At 59.6% G+C, this 15,440-nt stretch overlaps 8 protein-coding genes across 8 annotated transcripts in view; 7 read left to right on the top strand and 1 right to left on the bottom strand.

Moving 5' to 3' along the window:
* GGTG_01646 (hypothetical protein) overlaps positions 1-901 on the top strand; it is a gene marked incomplete at both ends in the record, with an annotated part of 2,191 nt that extends 1,290 nt beyond the window's left edge. The window contains one exon of the mRNA XM_009219413.1: positions 5-901. Coding sequence (XP_009217677.1) covers positions 5-901 — 897 coding nt within the window. The remainder of the gene's footprint in view (positions 1-4) is intronic.
* GGTG_01647 (vacuolar protein sorting-associated protein 28) lies at positions 831-2,025 on the bottom strand. Its single transcript, XM_009219414.1, has 2 exons — positions 1,582-2,025; positions 831-1,441 (listed from the first exon to the last, which is right to left on the bottom strand). Exons 1-2 carry the CDS (start codon positions 1,900-1,902, stop codon positions 1,019-1,021), a joined length of 744 nt encoding a protein of 247 aa, XP_009217678.1. The 5' UTR covers positions 1,903-2,025; the 3' UTR covers positions 831-1,018.
* A 288-nt stretch (positions 2,026-2,313) lies between these two features.
* GGTG_01648 (nucleolar complex protein 2) lies at positions 2,314-4,743 on the top strand (the record flags this gene model as incomplete). Its single annotated transcript, XM_009219415.1, has 1 exon — positions 2,314-4,743. One exon carries the CDS (start codon positions 2,314-2,316, stop codon positions 4,741-4,743), a length of 2,430 nt encoding a protein of 809 aa, XP_009217679.1.
* A 561-nt stretch (positions 4,744-5,304) lies between these two features.
* On the top strand, positions 5,305-6,117 carry GGTG_01649 (hypothetical protein; the record flags this gene model as incomplete). The annotated part of the gene is made up of 1 exon (XM_009219416.1): positions 5,305-6,117. One exon carries the CDS (start codon positions 5,305-5,307, stop codon positions 6,115-6,117), a length of 813 nt encoding a protein of 270 aa, XP_009217680.1.
* A 682-nt stretch (positions 6,118-6,799) lies between these two features.
* GGTG_01650 (hypothetical protein) lies at positions 6,800-9,325 on the top strand (the record flags this gene model as incomplete). Its single annotated transcript, XM_009219417.1, has 2 exons — positions 6,800-7,867; positions 7,928-9,325. 2 exons carry the CDS (start codon positions 6,800-6,802, stop codon positions 9,323-9,325), a joined length of 2,466 nt encoding a protein of 821 aa, XP_009217681.1.
* A 759-nt stretch (positions 9,326-10,084) lies between these two features.
* On the top strand, positions 10,085-11,462 carry GGTG_01651 (hypothetical protein; the record flags this gene model as incomplete). Its single annotated transcript, XM_009219418.1, has 2 exons — positions 10,085-10,639; positions 11,430-11,462. 2 exons carry the CDS (start codon positions 10,085-10,087, stop codon positions 11,460-11,462), a joined length of 588 nt encoding a protein of 195 aa, XP_009217682.1.
* Positions 11,463-13,597: 2,135 nt separating this feature from the next.
* On the top strand, positions 13,598-14,311 carry GGTG_01652 (hypothetical protein; the record flags this gene model as incomplete). Its single annotated transcript, XM_009219419.1, has 2 exons — positions 13,598-13,630; positions 13,667-14,311. 2 exons carry the CDS (start codon positions 13,598-13,600, stop codon positions 14,309-14,311), a joined length of 678 nt encoding a protein of 225 aa, XP_009217683.1.
* A 323-nt stretch (positions 14,312-14,634) lies between these two features.
* Positions 14,635-15,350, top strand: GGTG_01653 (hypothetical protein; the record flags this gene model as incomplete). The annotated part of the gene is made up of 2 exons (XM_009219420.1): positions 14,635-14,691; positions 15,147-15,350. The coding sequence occupies 2 exons, from the start codon at positions 14,635-14,637 to the stop codon at positions 15,348-15,350; spliced, it is 261 nt and encodes an 86-aa protein (XP_009217684.1).
* Positions 15,351-15,440: the final 90 nt, after the last annotated feature.

A 15,440-nucleotide genomic window follows, 5' to 3' on the forward strand; every position in this document is an offset into this window, starting at 1 on the left:
GCAGGCGGCGCGGAGGGGCTCGCCGCCGGGTGTGGCGGGGCCCGGGCTGGCGCCGCTGCAGCCGCGGCTGCGCGAGAAGCACAGCGTCAGCACCCTCGCGCCCACGAGCGTGGGCAACAACTCGCGGCCGCCGACGCGGGAGAAGCCGGTGGCCAAGTCGGAAGATGGCGTCGACGACCACAACGATGGCGGCGGGGCCGGGGCCAGGGGGGCGGCAGCAGGAACGGCGGCGGCGGCGGCGGCGGCGGGAGGCAACAACGACCCCGCCGACCAGCAGCACCGCGAGGACGGGCGGCGGTTCCGGGAGCAGCGCATCGAGGACCTCCAGGCCGTGTTCCGCATCCGCTACGCCGGCGACGTCAGGCTGCTGCTGACGGCCGACATCCTGCTCGACTATCCCATGCCCAGCTTCGTCGGCATCCCCGTGCGCCTGAGCATAACTGGCCTCACCTTTGACGGCGTTGGCGTCCTGGCCTACATCCGCAAGCGGGTGCACTTTTGCTTCCTCAGCCCTGAGGACGCTGTCGCCATCACGGGCAGCGGCGATACCGAGGTCGGCGACGACGCGGGCGCCGAGGTGGGCGGCGGCGGCGGCAGCGCCGAGGGGCAAACGCAATCGCAGCAGCAGCAGCAAGAACAACAGCAGCAATCGCCACCACCACCGCGACGCGAAGGACGAAGTCGCGTCACTAGTGGTGCGTCGACTGTCGGAGGCGAAAGCACCACGAGGATGGGCGGTCTGCTTCAGGAGATCAGGGTAGAAAGTGAGATCGGCCAGCGAGAGAGCGGGAAGCAGAGTCTCAGGAACGTGGGCAAGGTGGAACGGTTCGTGCTCGAGCAGGTCAGGAGAATATTCGAGGAGGAATTTGTCTATCCTAGCTTCTGGACCTTTTTGGTATAATTGGGCCACACATGCCCCTATATCGACTACTCCAAACAAGCCAGACTGCCCGACCCATCCGGAGGGGGGAAGATATTAACAGGATTGTTTTCGTGCCAACCACGAAACACATGCTCTCTAAGACAGAATGTTTTTAAAGCCCTGGTAAGCCGAGTTGATGTCCAGCTCCAGCTCGCGGGCCTGGACGTCACTAAGCTCCTCGGTGGCCTTCATCTGGTTGAGCGTGATGAGCCACTGCACGATCTTGCCGCGGTTCTCAAAGTCGCGATCCGTGACCTTGTTGACCGACTGGATCACGTCCGTCAGGAGCGGGTGCAGCTGGTCCTTTGCCAGCAGGCCGAGCCGCAGGGCGTCGAGGAACGTGATGAAGTCCTGCGTGGCCTCCAGGATCAGGGCTCCGCCGGGCGCGCTCCCGGCCCCGCCGCCTCCCATGTCGCCGGGCCCGCTCATGCGGTTGACGCCGCCGCCGCCGGATGAGGCCTGCACCGCCGTCGCGGGCATGCCGACCCGGATGCGCTCTGTAGCCCGGGGGACCTCGAGCTGGAAGCGCGGTGCCAGAGGTCATGCGCCGTATCAGCGGCAAGGAATAAGCAGCAAAATGGGAGGGGTGGGATGACGATAGGGCTAGGCGGACGATGGGCCTGCTACCCATACGCGCAAGAAAAGAACACGGCACATACGTCCCACTCGGCCTTGAACTCCTCGAGGTCGCCAAAGGCGGCTGCGACGGTCTCGTCGGCCAGGATAGAGCGATACTGCTTGAGGGAGCGCTCGCAGATGTCGGTGTAGTCCGACTCAGGGATGGCGTCCTTGAGGAAGGCCTTCTCGAGCTCGTCGACGGTGACGATGATGGAGAAGATCTCGGCGAGCGAGTCCTGCAGGTCGCGCTCGGCGCGCGTGTCGGCCAGCCGCACCTCCTCGTCGAGGCTGATGGTGGCCGACATGGCCGTGTTGGGCACATAGCTGTGCGGCGTGGGCGCGTAGCCCTGCATCGGCATCATCGTGAGGGGACCAGGAGGTTCAAGCTCGCGGTCGTCGTCGCTCAGTCTGGCCGCGTGTGCATTGTATTATACATGTCTGTCTGCCCTCTTTGGCGACTTCGTCATCCCAATGTTGAAGCCTGGGTTCCCCCGCCCCACCTCAGCGATGTCAGGCCGCGTGGGTACCTGGGAGGTCCTCCATGGTGGAGACCTGCCCCCCAGACTGCCCCCCAAACCTAGCCCAAAACGGTCTAGACCCTCCGATAAGATAGCGGATAGCAGACCGAACTGCTATCGGGGGAAAATTTTGTAAATTTTGGGGGGAGTTTGGCGACACAGCGGAAACGAGACGGAAAAAAACCTCCAATTTGCGTTCTTGTTGTGTTTTGTTCCTTTTTTTTTGGCCGTCACCACGGCGCCTTCTCACCCACTATGGCGCCCTCAAAGAAGAATCTCAAGGCGACCAGGAAATTCGAAAAGAAGCATCTGAAGGGCGTCCTGGAAAAGCGCAAGACCGATGCCAAGATCAAGCAGCGGGCGCAAGTCAAGGCGAAGAAGCAGGCTAAAAAGTCGGCCGATGCCTCCTTCTACAAGTCTAGCGACAATGCCGACGGCGGCGCCTCCAAGCCCGCCGCCAAGAGGCGGCCGGGCGCTACTGTTGGCGAGATGAGCGTCGACGACTTCTTCAAGGGAGGCTTCGAGATCCTCGATGGCAAGGATGCGGGCGCGGGTGTAGGGAAGAAGGCCAAGGCCAACGGGAAGCTGGGCAAGAGGAAACGAGACGAGTCGGATGCTAAGCGCCAGCCTAGCGCTGGCAGCGGCGACGAAGACGAGACGAGCGACTCAGGTTCCTCGGTCCAGGACGGTTTCGTCGAAAGCGACAGTGACGACGGCTCCGCCATCGACGACGAGGATGTGGGCATGACCAAGGAGGCCATGGATGCGCTGGCCGAGAAGGACCCCGAGTTCTACAAGTTCCTGAAGGAGAACGATCCCGAGACCCTCGACTTCGACGAGAACGTCGACATGGCCGAGGTGGATGCGCTGAGCAGCGGGGGCGAGGAGGAGCCGGACCAGGAGGAGCAACCCAAAAAGAAGCGCAAGAAGGACAAGAAGAAGAAGAAGAATGCGGATAGCGACGAATCTGAGGAGGAGGACGAGTTTGTCAGGAAGAACGAGCTCACGCGCGAGATGGTGGCCAAGTGGAAGAAGTCGCTCGACGAGACAAAGTCTCTGCGGGCGGCGAGGCAGGTGGTGCTGGCATTCCGGAGCGCTGCGCACTTGAACGAGGACCAGGTCGAGGGCGAGAGGGCACAAAAGTACAGCATCTCGAGCCCGCAGGTGTTCCACGACATCCTGGTGGTGGCGCTTAAGCAGATCCCCGAGGTTCTGCAGCACCATGTCCCCGTCAAGGAGTCGGCGTCGCACAAGACGTATGTGCAGACCGAGGGCAAGAAGTTCAAGACGCTGTCGATCCTCATCAAGAGCTACACGGCGTCGGTGCTGCACCTGCTGCGCACGCTCTCGGACGACGGCACTCTCAAACTGACGCTGTCGGCACTGACGCCGCTGCTGCCGTATCTGCTCTCCTTCCGCAAGCTGCTCAAGAACCTGATCAAGACCGTTGTCGGCTTCTGGGCCCAGGCTAGCAGCAGCGAGTCGACGCGCATCACGGCCTTCCTGGTGCTGCGTCGCCTAGTCGTCATTGGCGACAAGGGCGTGCGCGAGGCCGCGCTCAAGGCCGTCTACCACGGCCTGGTCCAGGGAAGCCGGGCCACCAACGCCATCACCATCCAGGGAATCAACCTGATGAAGAACTCGGCCGCGGGTCTCTGGGGCATCGATCAGGCTATCGGCTACACCACCGCCTTCAGCTTCATCCGCCAGCTTGCCATCCACCTGCGCAACAGCATCGTGCACAACCAAAACGACGCCTACCGCGCCGTCTACAACTGGCAGTATGTCCATTCGCTCGACTTTTGGTCCTGCGTCCTGTCGGAGCATTGCAGTTCCCTCGCCGAGGCTGAGGCAGGGCGCGAGAGCCAGCTCCGCCTCTTGGTCTACCCCCTGGTCCAAGTCACTCTGGGTGCCATGCGCCTGATCCCTACCGCCATCTACTTCCCCTTGCGCTTCCACCTGATCCGATCGCTGCTGCGCCTGAGCCGCGCCACGGGCATTTACATCCCGCTCGCTTCGGCCCTTCTCGAGGTCCTCTCGTCGGCAGAGATGCGCAAGGCTCCGCGCCCCGCCACGCTGAGGCAGCTCGACTTTGCAGTTGCTTACAAGGCGCCGAAGTCGTATCTGCGCACGCGCGTCTACCAGGACGGCGTAGGCGAGCAGACGGCCGAGCTGCTGGCCGAGTACTTTGCGCTGTGGTCCACTAACATCGCCTTCCCCGAACTGGCCCTGCCCGTCGTCGTCGGCCTGAAGCGCTGGCTGAAAGACGCGCGCAAAAGGTCAGGCAACAAGAATAACAAGCTTCAAGCGTCCATTGTGCTATTGGTACAGAAGATTGAAGCCAACTCCAAGTTTATCGAGGAGAAGAGGTCAAAGGTGGACTTTGCGCCTAAGAACAGAACCCAGGTTGATGCCTTCCTCAAGGACTTTGAGTGGGAGAAGACACCGATCGGCGCCTTTGTCATCACACAGCGGAGAGTCAAGGCAGAGAAGGAGAAGCAGCTGGCGGAGGCAAGGAAAGAGGAAGACCAAAAACGGAGGGAAGATGAGGGTGAGGCCAAGGTGGCCGATGCTGAGGATGACGGGGAGGAGGAGGAGGACAACGATGAAGACGATGAAGATGACGACGAGGTTGATGAGGACGGCGAGGCAGAAAGCCAAGAGGACGACGAGCACAGCGACTAGGTTTGGTAGGCTAATAGCGTGGGACAGTATGATCCACGGACTTGAAGAACTAGACAACCCACCGCCAATTTCAACGGGCAGTGCGAGCTTTCCCTGTCTACCTTCCCCAAGTCGAGGGCATGCGTTGGAGCGGGCCGGATCACGAGCAGGCCCACCAAAGTTCGCGGATGCACCAATTCTCCCCTGAACCTTCACGCGGGGGCGGCGCGCCACGAGAAGGATGCCGTTTGGATGTCGAAGCCAAAGGCAACCACAACCTTCCCGAGGAATCGGAGATGGGTGCCGTGGGTTTTACATGCGGGCGCCGTTGCCACCCGCCTTGCTCGCCGGGCTCCGTCGCTACCAGCAGCTTTGGCGTCACGTTCCCATCACAGAGCTCTTTCCTACACGTCCATATACAAGCCCCTTCATACCAATCAATCATCAAAAGTGATCAGCTTCCAACTCACGGTGCCGTCGGCTTGCACTTGGCTGGATACTACGAACTAGTCGAACCAGCAGCCGTCGCGGGGGGCCAGGCGCACATCTTCTCCTTGGATCCAGGTCGAGCGCAATCCGAGCATGATGGACCCCAATAGCGCACAGACCGAGGCGTCCTTGCAGAGCTATAGGGACTACGCAGAAGCGGTCCTCGATCAGTATGGCTCCCGCCTGAGCCAACGCCGGATCAAGGCTGCCCGGAAGCTGATGGCGCTCTGCGACGGCTGCACGACCCCGAACACCAAGCAGGGCTCCCAGGGAATCCCTCCACAGACTACCCTGGAGGCGGAGCACCTGTCGGATGAGCTCACCCTTGCGGTGAAAAAACTGTCGTCCAAGACCCCTAGGCGGTCGTTGAAGGCGTACTGCTCGGAGAAGCTGCTGCGGAAGCCAACATGCGGCGCCGGCCAGCCATCAACAGCAACACTACCACTACTGGCACCGTCACCACCACCAAGGCTACCGTTGGCACCCCCCGGCGAAGGGGGCTCCGGTGCGCCGGACGGGGGTGACCTGCACCCGGTGCAGACGAGCAGCGCCGGCCTGCACTGCGGCATGTGGGCGCTCCTAGGCAGCCTCGAGGCGCAGCTGCCGCGCGTGGCGGCGTCGGCGTCGGCGCCGCCGACCGCGGGCGAGCTGCGCGGCCTCTTCAAGCGGCTCGCCTCCACGAGGAACAACTTCTACGCCGACGACATCGACGCCGTGCTCCGTGAGTGGGGCGCATCCAGGGGCCTCTCCCTGAGCCTCGGCGTCGTGGTGGAGGGGGCGCCCGGGGGCGAGGGCGGCCTCTCGTACCAGATGCGCGACGCCGCCGACGCGACCATCTGGATCCACAACGACAACGCCGAAACTATTCGCGGCGCGCAGTACAGCCACTACTCGGCCATGGCCTAGGTGGAGGGGTGACTGGCTGTCGCGGGGCTCTGAGCGAAGGGTCGTCCATTGGAGGTCGGAATGAAGACTTGTTGGCTAAACCACTTTTTTTTAATCAAAAGCAAGGGGAAGCAAGAGAGAGCAGGAGAGCCCAGGGCCTCGACATCCTGGAGATGGAAGCCGACGGTGGATGACATTGAGGGTTTGGAGTTGTCGTGAGATTTCAGCAGATTTCATATAATTTTGTCCATTCTGTGTATCTTGCTTTTGCCCGAACTGCAGCATTAGGACTTGGGTGACTTCTCAGGAAATACGCTTAGGCTTGTTCCATAAATCCTTCAGGATCGCAGTCGAACTATGGGCGGGGTCTAGGCCTCCAATGAGCTCAGCTGTGGCGCACTCGTGGTACACATTTCGGATTGCCTGGTATGGATTTGATGCTGCACCAGCTGGAGGCCCAGGCTGCCATGATCCGAAATACGAAGCAAAAGAAAAAAGAAGCCCACGAGATCAAACGGGATTGCTTTCCGACGAGGTCGGTCAACACTACACTGCATCAATGCTGCGCTGTGGATTCTGTTGTTGGTTCCCCTAAACTGGTCTCTCTCCCAAACTGCTCAAGACATCACCGACGACGTCATCGACCCAGCATTAACTCGACAGCCGCCCTCTTGAAACCAGAAAGACACGTCGCGGATGAGCCATGGCGCCGCTCGCGGCAGACCCTCGCCAATTGCTGGTCGTGCTCAACACGGCTAGGCGGCGGGCGCTTTACACGCTGGTCGACGAGATCACGCAGTACATGCGCTCCCAGCTCGTCCTGAAGCACCGCGACCAGGACCACCATCAGAACCGACGGGGCCAGCCCACCTCTCCCGCCCCCTTATTTGTCTCCTCCGAGAGCCGCGACAGTGCCGATGGAGGAGGTAATGGCAGCCCGCCCGCTAGTCTGCCCCAGCGGCCGAAGCAGGCCTCTCAGCCCCCGACCCGGGAGCTGATTCGACTGCGGGCCACCGCCGTTGCCCACCTTGACGAGTGGCGGCGCCAGCTGCTCAAGTCGCTCAAGGAAATCGCCGCCGCTCCGGATGACGCCAAGATCACCGAGGCGCGGCAGGAGCGCCAGGCCCGTCTGCAGCGCGCCAGGGCCGACACCCCGCGCCAAGGCGAGAACCTGCTGGACTTTGATGAGCCAGCTGCGGCTGCGGTCACGGCCACGGCCACGGCTGGCGACCATGGCCCCGAGCTGGCCGCGTTCCAGAAGCTGTACCACCCGATCCCGACCCGCCTCACCACCGTCCCGCGCGAGGACCGCGAGGAGGCGCTCAGCTGCCTCCTGGTCATGATGCTCTCAACGGGCGCGTACACGGCGCTCTCGCGCACCCTGGCCGTCTACCTCGCCTCCGCCCTCGACCTCGCGCCCGCGGTGCTGGCGCGCGAGGAGGCCGAGATCGCGCGCTCGCTCGTCGAGTCGTCCACCTCGGACGAGGCCGAGAAGCGGCGGCAGCAGCAGGCCATGACGGCCGAGGCCGAGGCCCAGAAGCGCCGCCAGGAGGGGCAGGCCAGCCGCTTCTGGAAGGTCGGCCTGGCCTCGGTCGCCGGCGCCGCCGTCATCGGCATCACGGGCGGGCTGGCCGCGCCCCTCGTCGCCGGCGCCATCGGCGGCATCATGGGCAGTGTCGGCCTCGGAAGTTTGGCCTCGTTTCTTGGGATATTTTGGATGAACAGCGCACTTGTAGGAGCCTTGTTTGGGGCTTATGGTGCGAAAATGACGGTAAGTGTGCTTGCTGCCTTTGCCCACGATCTACTCCTCTAACCCATCCATATGATATAGGGTGAGATGATGGACCAATACGCCCGTGAGGTGGAGGACTTTCGCTTCATACCGCTGAATGAGGCATGGGGCAAGGAGTACTCCAAAGAGGACAAAGACTCTCGACGGCTCCGCGTTACCATTGGTATCAACGGCTGGCTCTCATCCAGGAATGATATAGTCAAACCTTGGCGTGTGCTGGGGGCCGATACCGAGGTGTTTGCCCTCCAGTACGAGATCGACAGCCTGCTCAGCCTCGGCACCGCTTTGCGTGACCTGATCGACTCCTACACCTGGGGCGTTATCAAAGTCGAAATCATCAAGCGAACGGCCTTGGCGGCGCTATACGCCGCCATGTGGCCACTGCAGCTGCTCAAGGTCGCCTCTACCCTGGATAACCCCTTCAACCGAGCGCGCAACCGGTCCGAAAAGGCCGGCAGGGTGCTGGCTGACGCCATCATCAACAAAGTTCAGGGCGAGCGACCAGTGACCCTGATTGGATACTCACTGGGGGCGAGAGTGATACACTCCTGCCTCATTTCGCTGGCCGAGCGCCGCGCATTCGGCCTAGTGGATCAGGCCGTGTTCATCGGCGCCCCGGTCCCTGCGGACCGCGCCCAGTGGGAGGAGATGCGCAGCGTGGTGTCGGGGAAGCTGTTCAACGCCTACTCGGAGAACGACTTCATCCTCGCCTTCGTCTACAGGGCCACCAGCATCCAGCTCGGCGTGGCCGGCCTGGAGGCCGTCGAGGGCATCGACGGGGTCGAGAACCTGGACCTCAGCGACGCCGTGAGCGGCCACCTGCGCTACCCGGACCTGATCGCCAAGATCCTGGCCCGCTGCGGCTTCCCCGACGTCGAGGGCGGCGAGGGCCCCATAGAGACGGACAAGGAGGTCATCGAGCTGCGGGACGATGACGGGAGCGCCAGGCAGGGGAGCCTGATCGACCTCGACGACAACGACGCCGCCGTGGCGCCCGAGCCCAAGTCGCTGCTGTCCGGCCTGCCCGCGGCCGGCAGACAGGCCCGCCCCGCGGCCCCACGGTCTAACTCAGACGTTTTGATGCAGCAGCTGGACCCCATGGCGGCGCTGGCGCACATGGACCAGGGTCAGCCACAGACCCGGCAACTTCCCGGCAGCGCCCCGCTCGCCCGGGCCCCGGCCAGCACGCCGCAGCTGCCAACCGCGGCGCCCAGCGAGACCAAGGCCAACCCCATGCCGCCGCTCCCGGTCCTCCCACGGCCTGCTAGCAACGGTAGCGGTGATGGCAAGAGCGGCAAGCCGGCAGACGGCGCCGAAAGTGACAGCGACAGCGACAGCGACGATAGCGACGACGACGGCCACGTAGGAATAAGGATGGAAGACAACGACGACGGCGATATGGTCACCTACGATGCTCCTATACCCCTGGATGACTAGCTGCTGCTCCTCGTCAGCCGGGGGCAAAGCGGGACTGCGTCGGCGTTGGACAAGGCGTGTTGGTCTAGCGTGGCGGAAGTTCAAAAGGCACAACACCGGTTTATATACCTCCCTGGTGTTCAATTTGCAAACTATCGCAGTTGCTCGTTGGGATTAAGCATAATTCCAAGCCCCGCTTTATACTTACCCCTTATCCTCTCCCCCTTATAATTGTCTCCCTGCATCTTCCCCCATAATCTCGTCGGCCAGCATCCCAACCCAAGACTTGAAGAGTTATAAAAAACCCAAAAAAAAAACCCAAAAAAAAACCAAAAAAAAAACCAAAAAAAAACCAAAAAAAACCAAAAAAAAACCATACAACACCGAGGATTCCCCAGTGTTCATGCCAGAACAATATTGCGTTCGTCGCTTGTGTTTGCCATTGCTTGTTGTGGAGATATTCGTGGATGAAGTTGGGTTGTGTGTGGCACTCGCTTGTAAACCACGTTATGCATCCCACAGATAGCATAAAATTCGGCCTTACGGACAGTCGCTCCGGCACGGTCCTCCCAATCACGTGACCGCGGGCTCTTGTCGTTTGGAGTAAATATCGAGCCTTTGTGCTGTGCCTTTGCCCACCCGTGTGACAGCACCCATCCCACTAACTTCAATCTTGGACCCGCGACGATTACCTATATTTCTCCATACTTTCAAGCAGACGCAGCCATTCCAGAACACTCTACCTTGACGTTTTATCTCCCTGCGCCACTTTTGGAAATCATGGCATACTTACCTTGGCTGCGCAACCTCAGCCGCCGCGAACGCCTTCGGCCGAGGGCGGACAGGGACGACGAGCACCTGCGTGAAATGTTCAACGCCGCTCGTGATGGAGATATCTACCAACTCAACGCTGCACTGGAAACCCTAGCGCAATCTCGCGAGCAAATCAACATCAACATGCTTCACATCCCCACCGGCTCTGATATCAGCTGGACGCCGCTACATGCCGCCGTTGATGGCGGTCATTTCGACATGGTCACGCTCCTAATCGCTCTCGGTGCTGATTTGGAAGCTTGCGAAGGTTTCATGGGTGGCGCGCTCACGCCATTCCATCTGGCGGTCAAGTCCGGCAGCCCCGCCATGGTCCGGTTTCTGCTGGATTCTGGCGCCGATGCCCATGCTCATTGGTACGACCGGCAGGACTATGGCATTGCGACTTTCTTGGCGATAGGTCCCGACCGCGAACCCGAGGCGACAATCGAAGTAGTTGACATGCTACTAGACCGTGGTCTGGATATTAATGAGCCGTCCCCTTGGTATAGTCTGAATCGCCTGGTATGCGTGCTACGCTTTTATCCCACCCCGAGATAAATCGCAATTCTAATCCCCAAATATAGATGTTTGACGCTTTAGAAACTGGCTCGGCCAAAATTGTGAAGCATTTGATGAGGCGCGGTGCTTTGCTGTCCAACGATCACTCCCTGAACCTTCGTCAAGCGGCTCGCAGTTATCGATCCTCCGAAGCCCTGGAATTTCTAATCGAGGAGCAGGGCCATCGTGATATCGACAATGGTCTAAAAGCGATTTTCACAGCAGCAGCAAGCAAGTCATGCCACCACGGGTCAAAAGCCGCAAAAGTGCGTTCTAAAATGGTCCGCTTCCTGGTTTCACACCTCGTCCGCGATCTGGGTCCCGGGGGAGCTCTCAAGGACGTACCGGATATCAACACCCTATTTGAGGTTGCGGTCCATAATAATAACGCAGTTCTGGCACGGCTGCTGCTAGAGCACGGGGTCGGCACAGACAGCGGCCCCTTGAAAAACTCGACTCTAGTCGCTGCCTGTAGGAAGAGGGCAGGTCCAGAGATCATCAAGGTGCTTCTCGATGCCGGTGAAGACGTCAATTGCCATACCAACCCCTCATACTCGGACGAGGTTTCCCCGCTGCTGGAGGCTTGCCGTACCATCTCTGACCCCGACGTCATCAAGTTGCTATTGGAGGCAGGGGCGGATATCAACTGCCATTGTGATGGTAATAACGCTCGTAAGCCATCTAGCCTCTTGTCATGACCGGTTCGAGTTGCTACATAGATGCCTGACCACTGACACACTTCTCGACCTCTTAGTACATTACAGCCTCGAATCACCAGCAATCATAAAATTACTCCTCAGTGCCGGCGTCGATCCCAAAGCACGCAACCATCTCGGCGAAACCCCCTTATTCAACCAAATCAACGGCATTTGCGCCAGACACTACCCACCTCCTACCAAGGACGACTTCATGGATTGTATTCGCCTCCTAGCTGAAGCATGCCAAAGGCTTGGTGAGATGGATGCTGTCGACCGCCACGGAAGGTCGGCGCTGCACCTCCTCGCTCGAGAAGCTGATCATACAGATACCACGTTGAACTACCCACACCGCGTCGAGACCTACGTGGAAGCTGCGTGTATCCTGATCGAACGGGGTGCCCGTCTTGACATCCGAGACGATCGGGGCAGGACCGTAGAGGAGACATTCCAGCAAGAGGCCGGGTATTCGCTGCTGGACGAATTGCGCAAGGCAGGCGTGCAAATTGTTCCGAGCGAGGTGGATTCCCAGACACATGCCAAGCAGTGAGGGCTTGGGAGATTCGATTTCATCCCAATCACCAATGGAAACCACTCATCTCATCGCCCCCTTTGAAATAGAATGGTCTGTTGGTGTTTGTTGTTTGGACTTACTAAATCGCTAGACCCGCGTCGGCCCGTCCTCCAATTCCTGGGTGCGTCTTTGCCCGTTGCCCAAGAAGGCGATAGGAGATCCACCCATGGGTGCTACCAAATTGGCAGCTTGGTTCTATAAATAGCGCAGGTTCCGGTCTGTTGGGAAGCAGGCTGAGTGCACGATGTTGCGCTCGACGCCCGTCAGTGGCTCAGCGCTGAGGGTAGCGAGTGCAACCCATGGCTGTTGGTTCTGGCGTTTGTCAGAATGCTGATTGTATCACGGTTGTTGGTTTCTGGACTGGAGCTTTGGCAGTACTGCTCATGTGATCTCTAGGAATCGATCGTGATGCTGACCTTGGGTTTAGGGGCTTTTCGGCGGATATATAACACAAAGTCGACGCCATCGACGAATAGCACAAGATGCCATCTTCATCCACACATCAGCATCTTCAGTTACTCGGAAACATCTTCTACCATAGCAATTTTAACCACCTGACAGCATCTCCAACATCGTCAGCCGCTTGAAATTCTCCATACTTCCTTTTACTCTCCCTCTTTTCACTCGCAACGCATCCAGATATCGCATCCTTTTACAGTTCCACGATCCAGCCATCTTGAGGCCGTGTACTTGCCGGCTAGCCTACGACCAGAAGCACGACATACAAACTCAGACCTCCCACACCCCGTCTTCAAGATGAAGCCCCCTGTTGTCGTCCTGAGCGTGGCTTTTGCCCTCCTGTCACTGGCTCTCGGGGCACCACTGCCTCCGGGAGTACCGGGCGGGGAAGGGTCTTCGACCAGCGGCGTGCCCCCTACTACACCACCCCCAAAAGGAAAAGTGCCACCGGCCGGTGTCGCGCCCCCCACTACGCCGCCACCAAAGGCAAATATTGGGACCTTTGCCAACGGCAACGTGGTCGTGGAGAAGCTGGAGCCAAGAAAACCGATCGGACCCTACCATTTTGGCTTCCAGCTCGATCCTTTTCCCAAGGTCACATTACCCGGCAGCGCTGTCGAACAGGAGGTCGAACTCTTCAGGCTCACTACACACTTCCAGCTTACCGGCTACGCCAAGGCTATAACGGGGAAGTACAAGCCCGACAACCAATTCAAAGCGGACCTAGACAGATTCTGGGTTACACTTGCGCAATATCTCCTCTGGCAAGCTCATTCATTCGGGAGCGGGCTCCGGGACGTCGGGAGAGTCAGAATGCAGAAGATGCCAAACACGCTGGCCTTGAAACGCACCGGGCCGGATACGTTTGTTGCTTCGACCTCGGCGACCGCTTTCGAGACAGGCACCGAAATGCAGAAGCTAAAAGACGCCGTCTCCAAACAGGGCGCGACAGGCGCTGCCTTGAGCGAATGTTTAGGGAATCACCAAAACCACAGGCTTTACGGTGCGTGCGCGGAGCCGGGCGCGTTTGAACACGAAGCCAAGGATCCCGGCTACAACAGCAAAAACGGGTGGTATAAGCCCCCTGTCGAAAAAAACGGTCCAATAATGGTGGTTTGGTCGACCCGCAACGTGATCTACTCACCCTGTCTGGATGAAGCTAGGGGACTCGGCTGCGGCGAGCACGTCAAGAAAATGCTCGACACCACCGGTTTGAAAGACTATGTGGTAGGTTCGGATATAGTAGCTAGAGATCGCCCCAAGCCAACCACGGAGGGCGAGTTTCTGGAGTTCATGCAGGAACACGGCCTGGGCGTCACGCTCGCGAAGAACACCCTCCATCAGCCCGAACCCAACAGACGGGCCAAGGTCCCCGCGGAGCTGTCGACGAATAATACGCCCCAGAAGAGCGCGGACAAGCTCAAGGAGCTCGAGGAGATAGAGGCGTTCGAGAGCCTGATGAAGGCGTCCGGGTGGGAAGGGGAGGACGTGAGCCAGTGGACGCCCGACTCTGCCGCGAAAGACCTGTCCGAGCTGTCTATCGACAAGAAGAAGAAGAAGAAGACTGACGGCGATGCCGCCCAGGCGGAGGAGGAGCCCCGCGGCAGGACCCTGGGATCGATCCCGCACTCGCCTCCCAGCCCGAGCGAGGAGCGCCGTCGCAAGAGGCCGAATTATGGGGAAGGCTCCGGTACCCGGGGCGAAAGCTCTCATGCCGGAGGCAGGGGCCCTAGCGCTGGGGGCATAGGCAGGGGCACTAGTGCGGGGGGCAGGGGCACTAGTGCTGGGGGCAGAGGTGGTGGTAGAGGCGGCGGTAGTGGTGGTGGTACTGGTGGCGGCAGTGGCGGTGGTACTGGTGGCGGTAGCGGTGGTAGTGGTGGTGGTGGTGGCAGCGGTGGTGGGAAATAAATTTAGGGCGAAGAGAGGTAAGGAGAGGTAACGAGAGGTAAAGAGAGATAGAATATAAAGCTTGCGATACTTTGGGCCTGTTTGTTTATAAAGCGACTTGTTAGAACAGTGGCAGCTGTAACGGTTTAAGGCAGCTTGCCCAATAATCTTGAAAAAGTAGGGCTGCACAAGAGCCTAACTCAGCGAAGGAATCGAAAACGGTCCCACGATCAGGACTTGATCCCTCCTCGAGAGGGCAAATCTACAGCTTGGAACATGGCAGAGTGAAACCGGCCAGGACAATAGAAGCCACGCCGTAGCAGAATGAATTAGCTAGATCTATGATGAAAGGGCATCCGCCGCTGCTGCTGCTGCTGCTGCTGCTGCTGCTACTTCTGATTGTGTCTACCCTTTGATTCATCATGTCCAGGTCCCAACCTGGGTAGCTGGACACGGGGCACCTGCGCCCAACGAGCGAGAACGACGACTCGACCTGCGCTGGGTCTGGATTTGGCGTTGTTGCTCCGAGTGGGGGTACTGTGGAGGCACTGGTATATACTGCGGGAAGGGATGCCAGGGCACGTTTGTACTTGTGCCTGAGAAGGAGAGTTGGTGATGCAAGCTAAGCATGTGCCAAGTATCAAAGTGGATGTTGATATTGGAATAGGTCAGATCCACAGGGTCACCCTGTGGCTATTGCAAATATTCCCCGGCGCTTTCAACCTGTTTCTGCATCACTGCTTTTCTTTTCTTTCGGCCAATATTTCAACTTGAAGTTGAACTCGTTGCGGCGGCACGGCGTGATCCATACCCAGCCAAATAACTGCCCGTTTTCCACAAGAACCTTGTGAAACAGTCGGCCGCGTTCCTCTTCCGAGGCGGGCCAGTCGCCGTCCACCTTGCTTACGTACGGCTCCATGACGAGCAGAGCCTGTCGGGTCCACGGCTCGGCCCTGTCCTGGTCAAACCTCCTGGCTTCAACAGTAGGGCTGCACTTCGGGGACCTCTGCTCGTAAAGCGCGAAATGGTCTGCTGGAGGGTCGAGAGGGCCAGCTCTTGAATCGTGGCGTCGGGCAGGTTAGGCTGCAAGCCGCGGGCCCGCGTGGCGGCATAGGCCCAGCAAGGGGAGCTTTGTGAAGTGGCCGACGCC

Source organism: Gaeumannomyces tritici (genome assembly GCF_000145635.1).
Source record: "Gaeumannomyces tritici R3-111a-1 unplaced genomic scaffold supercont2.1, whole genome shotgun sequence".
Taxonomy (NCBI): Eukaryota; Fungi; Ascomycota; class Sordariomycetes; order Magnaporthales; family Magnaporthaceae; genus Gaeumannomyces; species Gaeumannomyces tritici.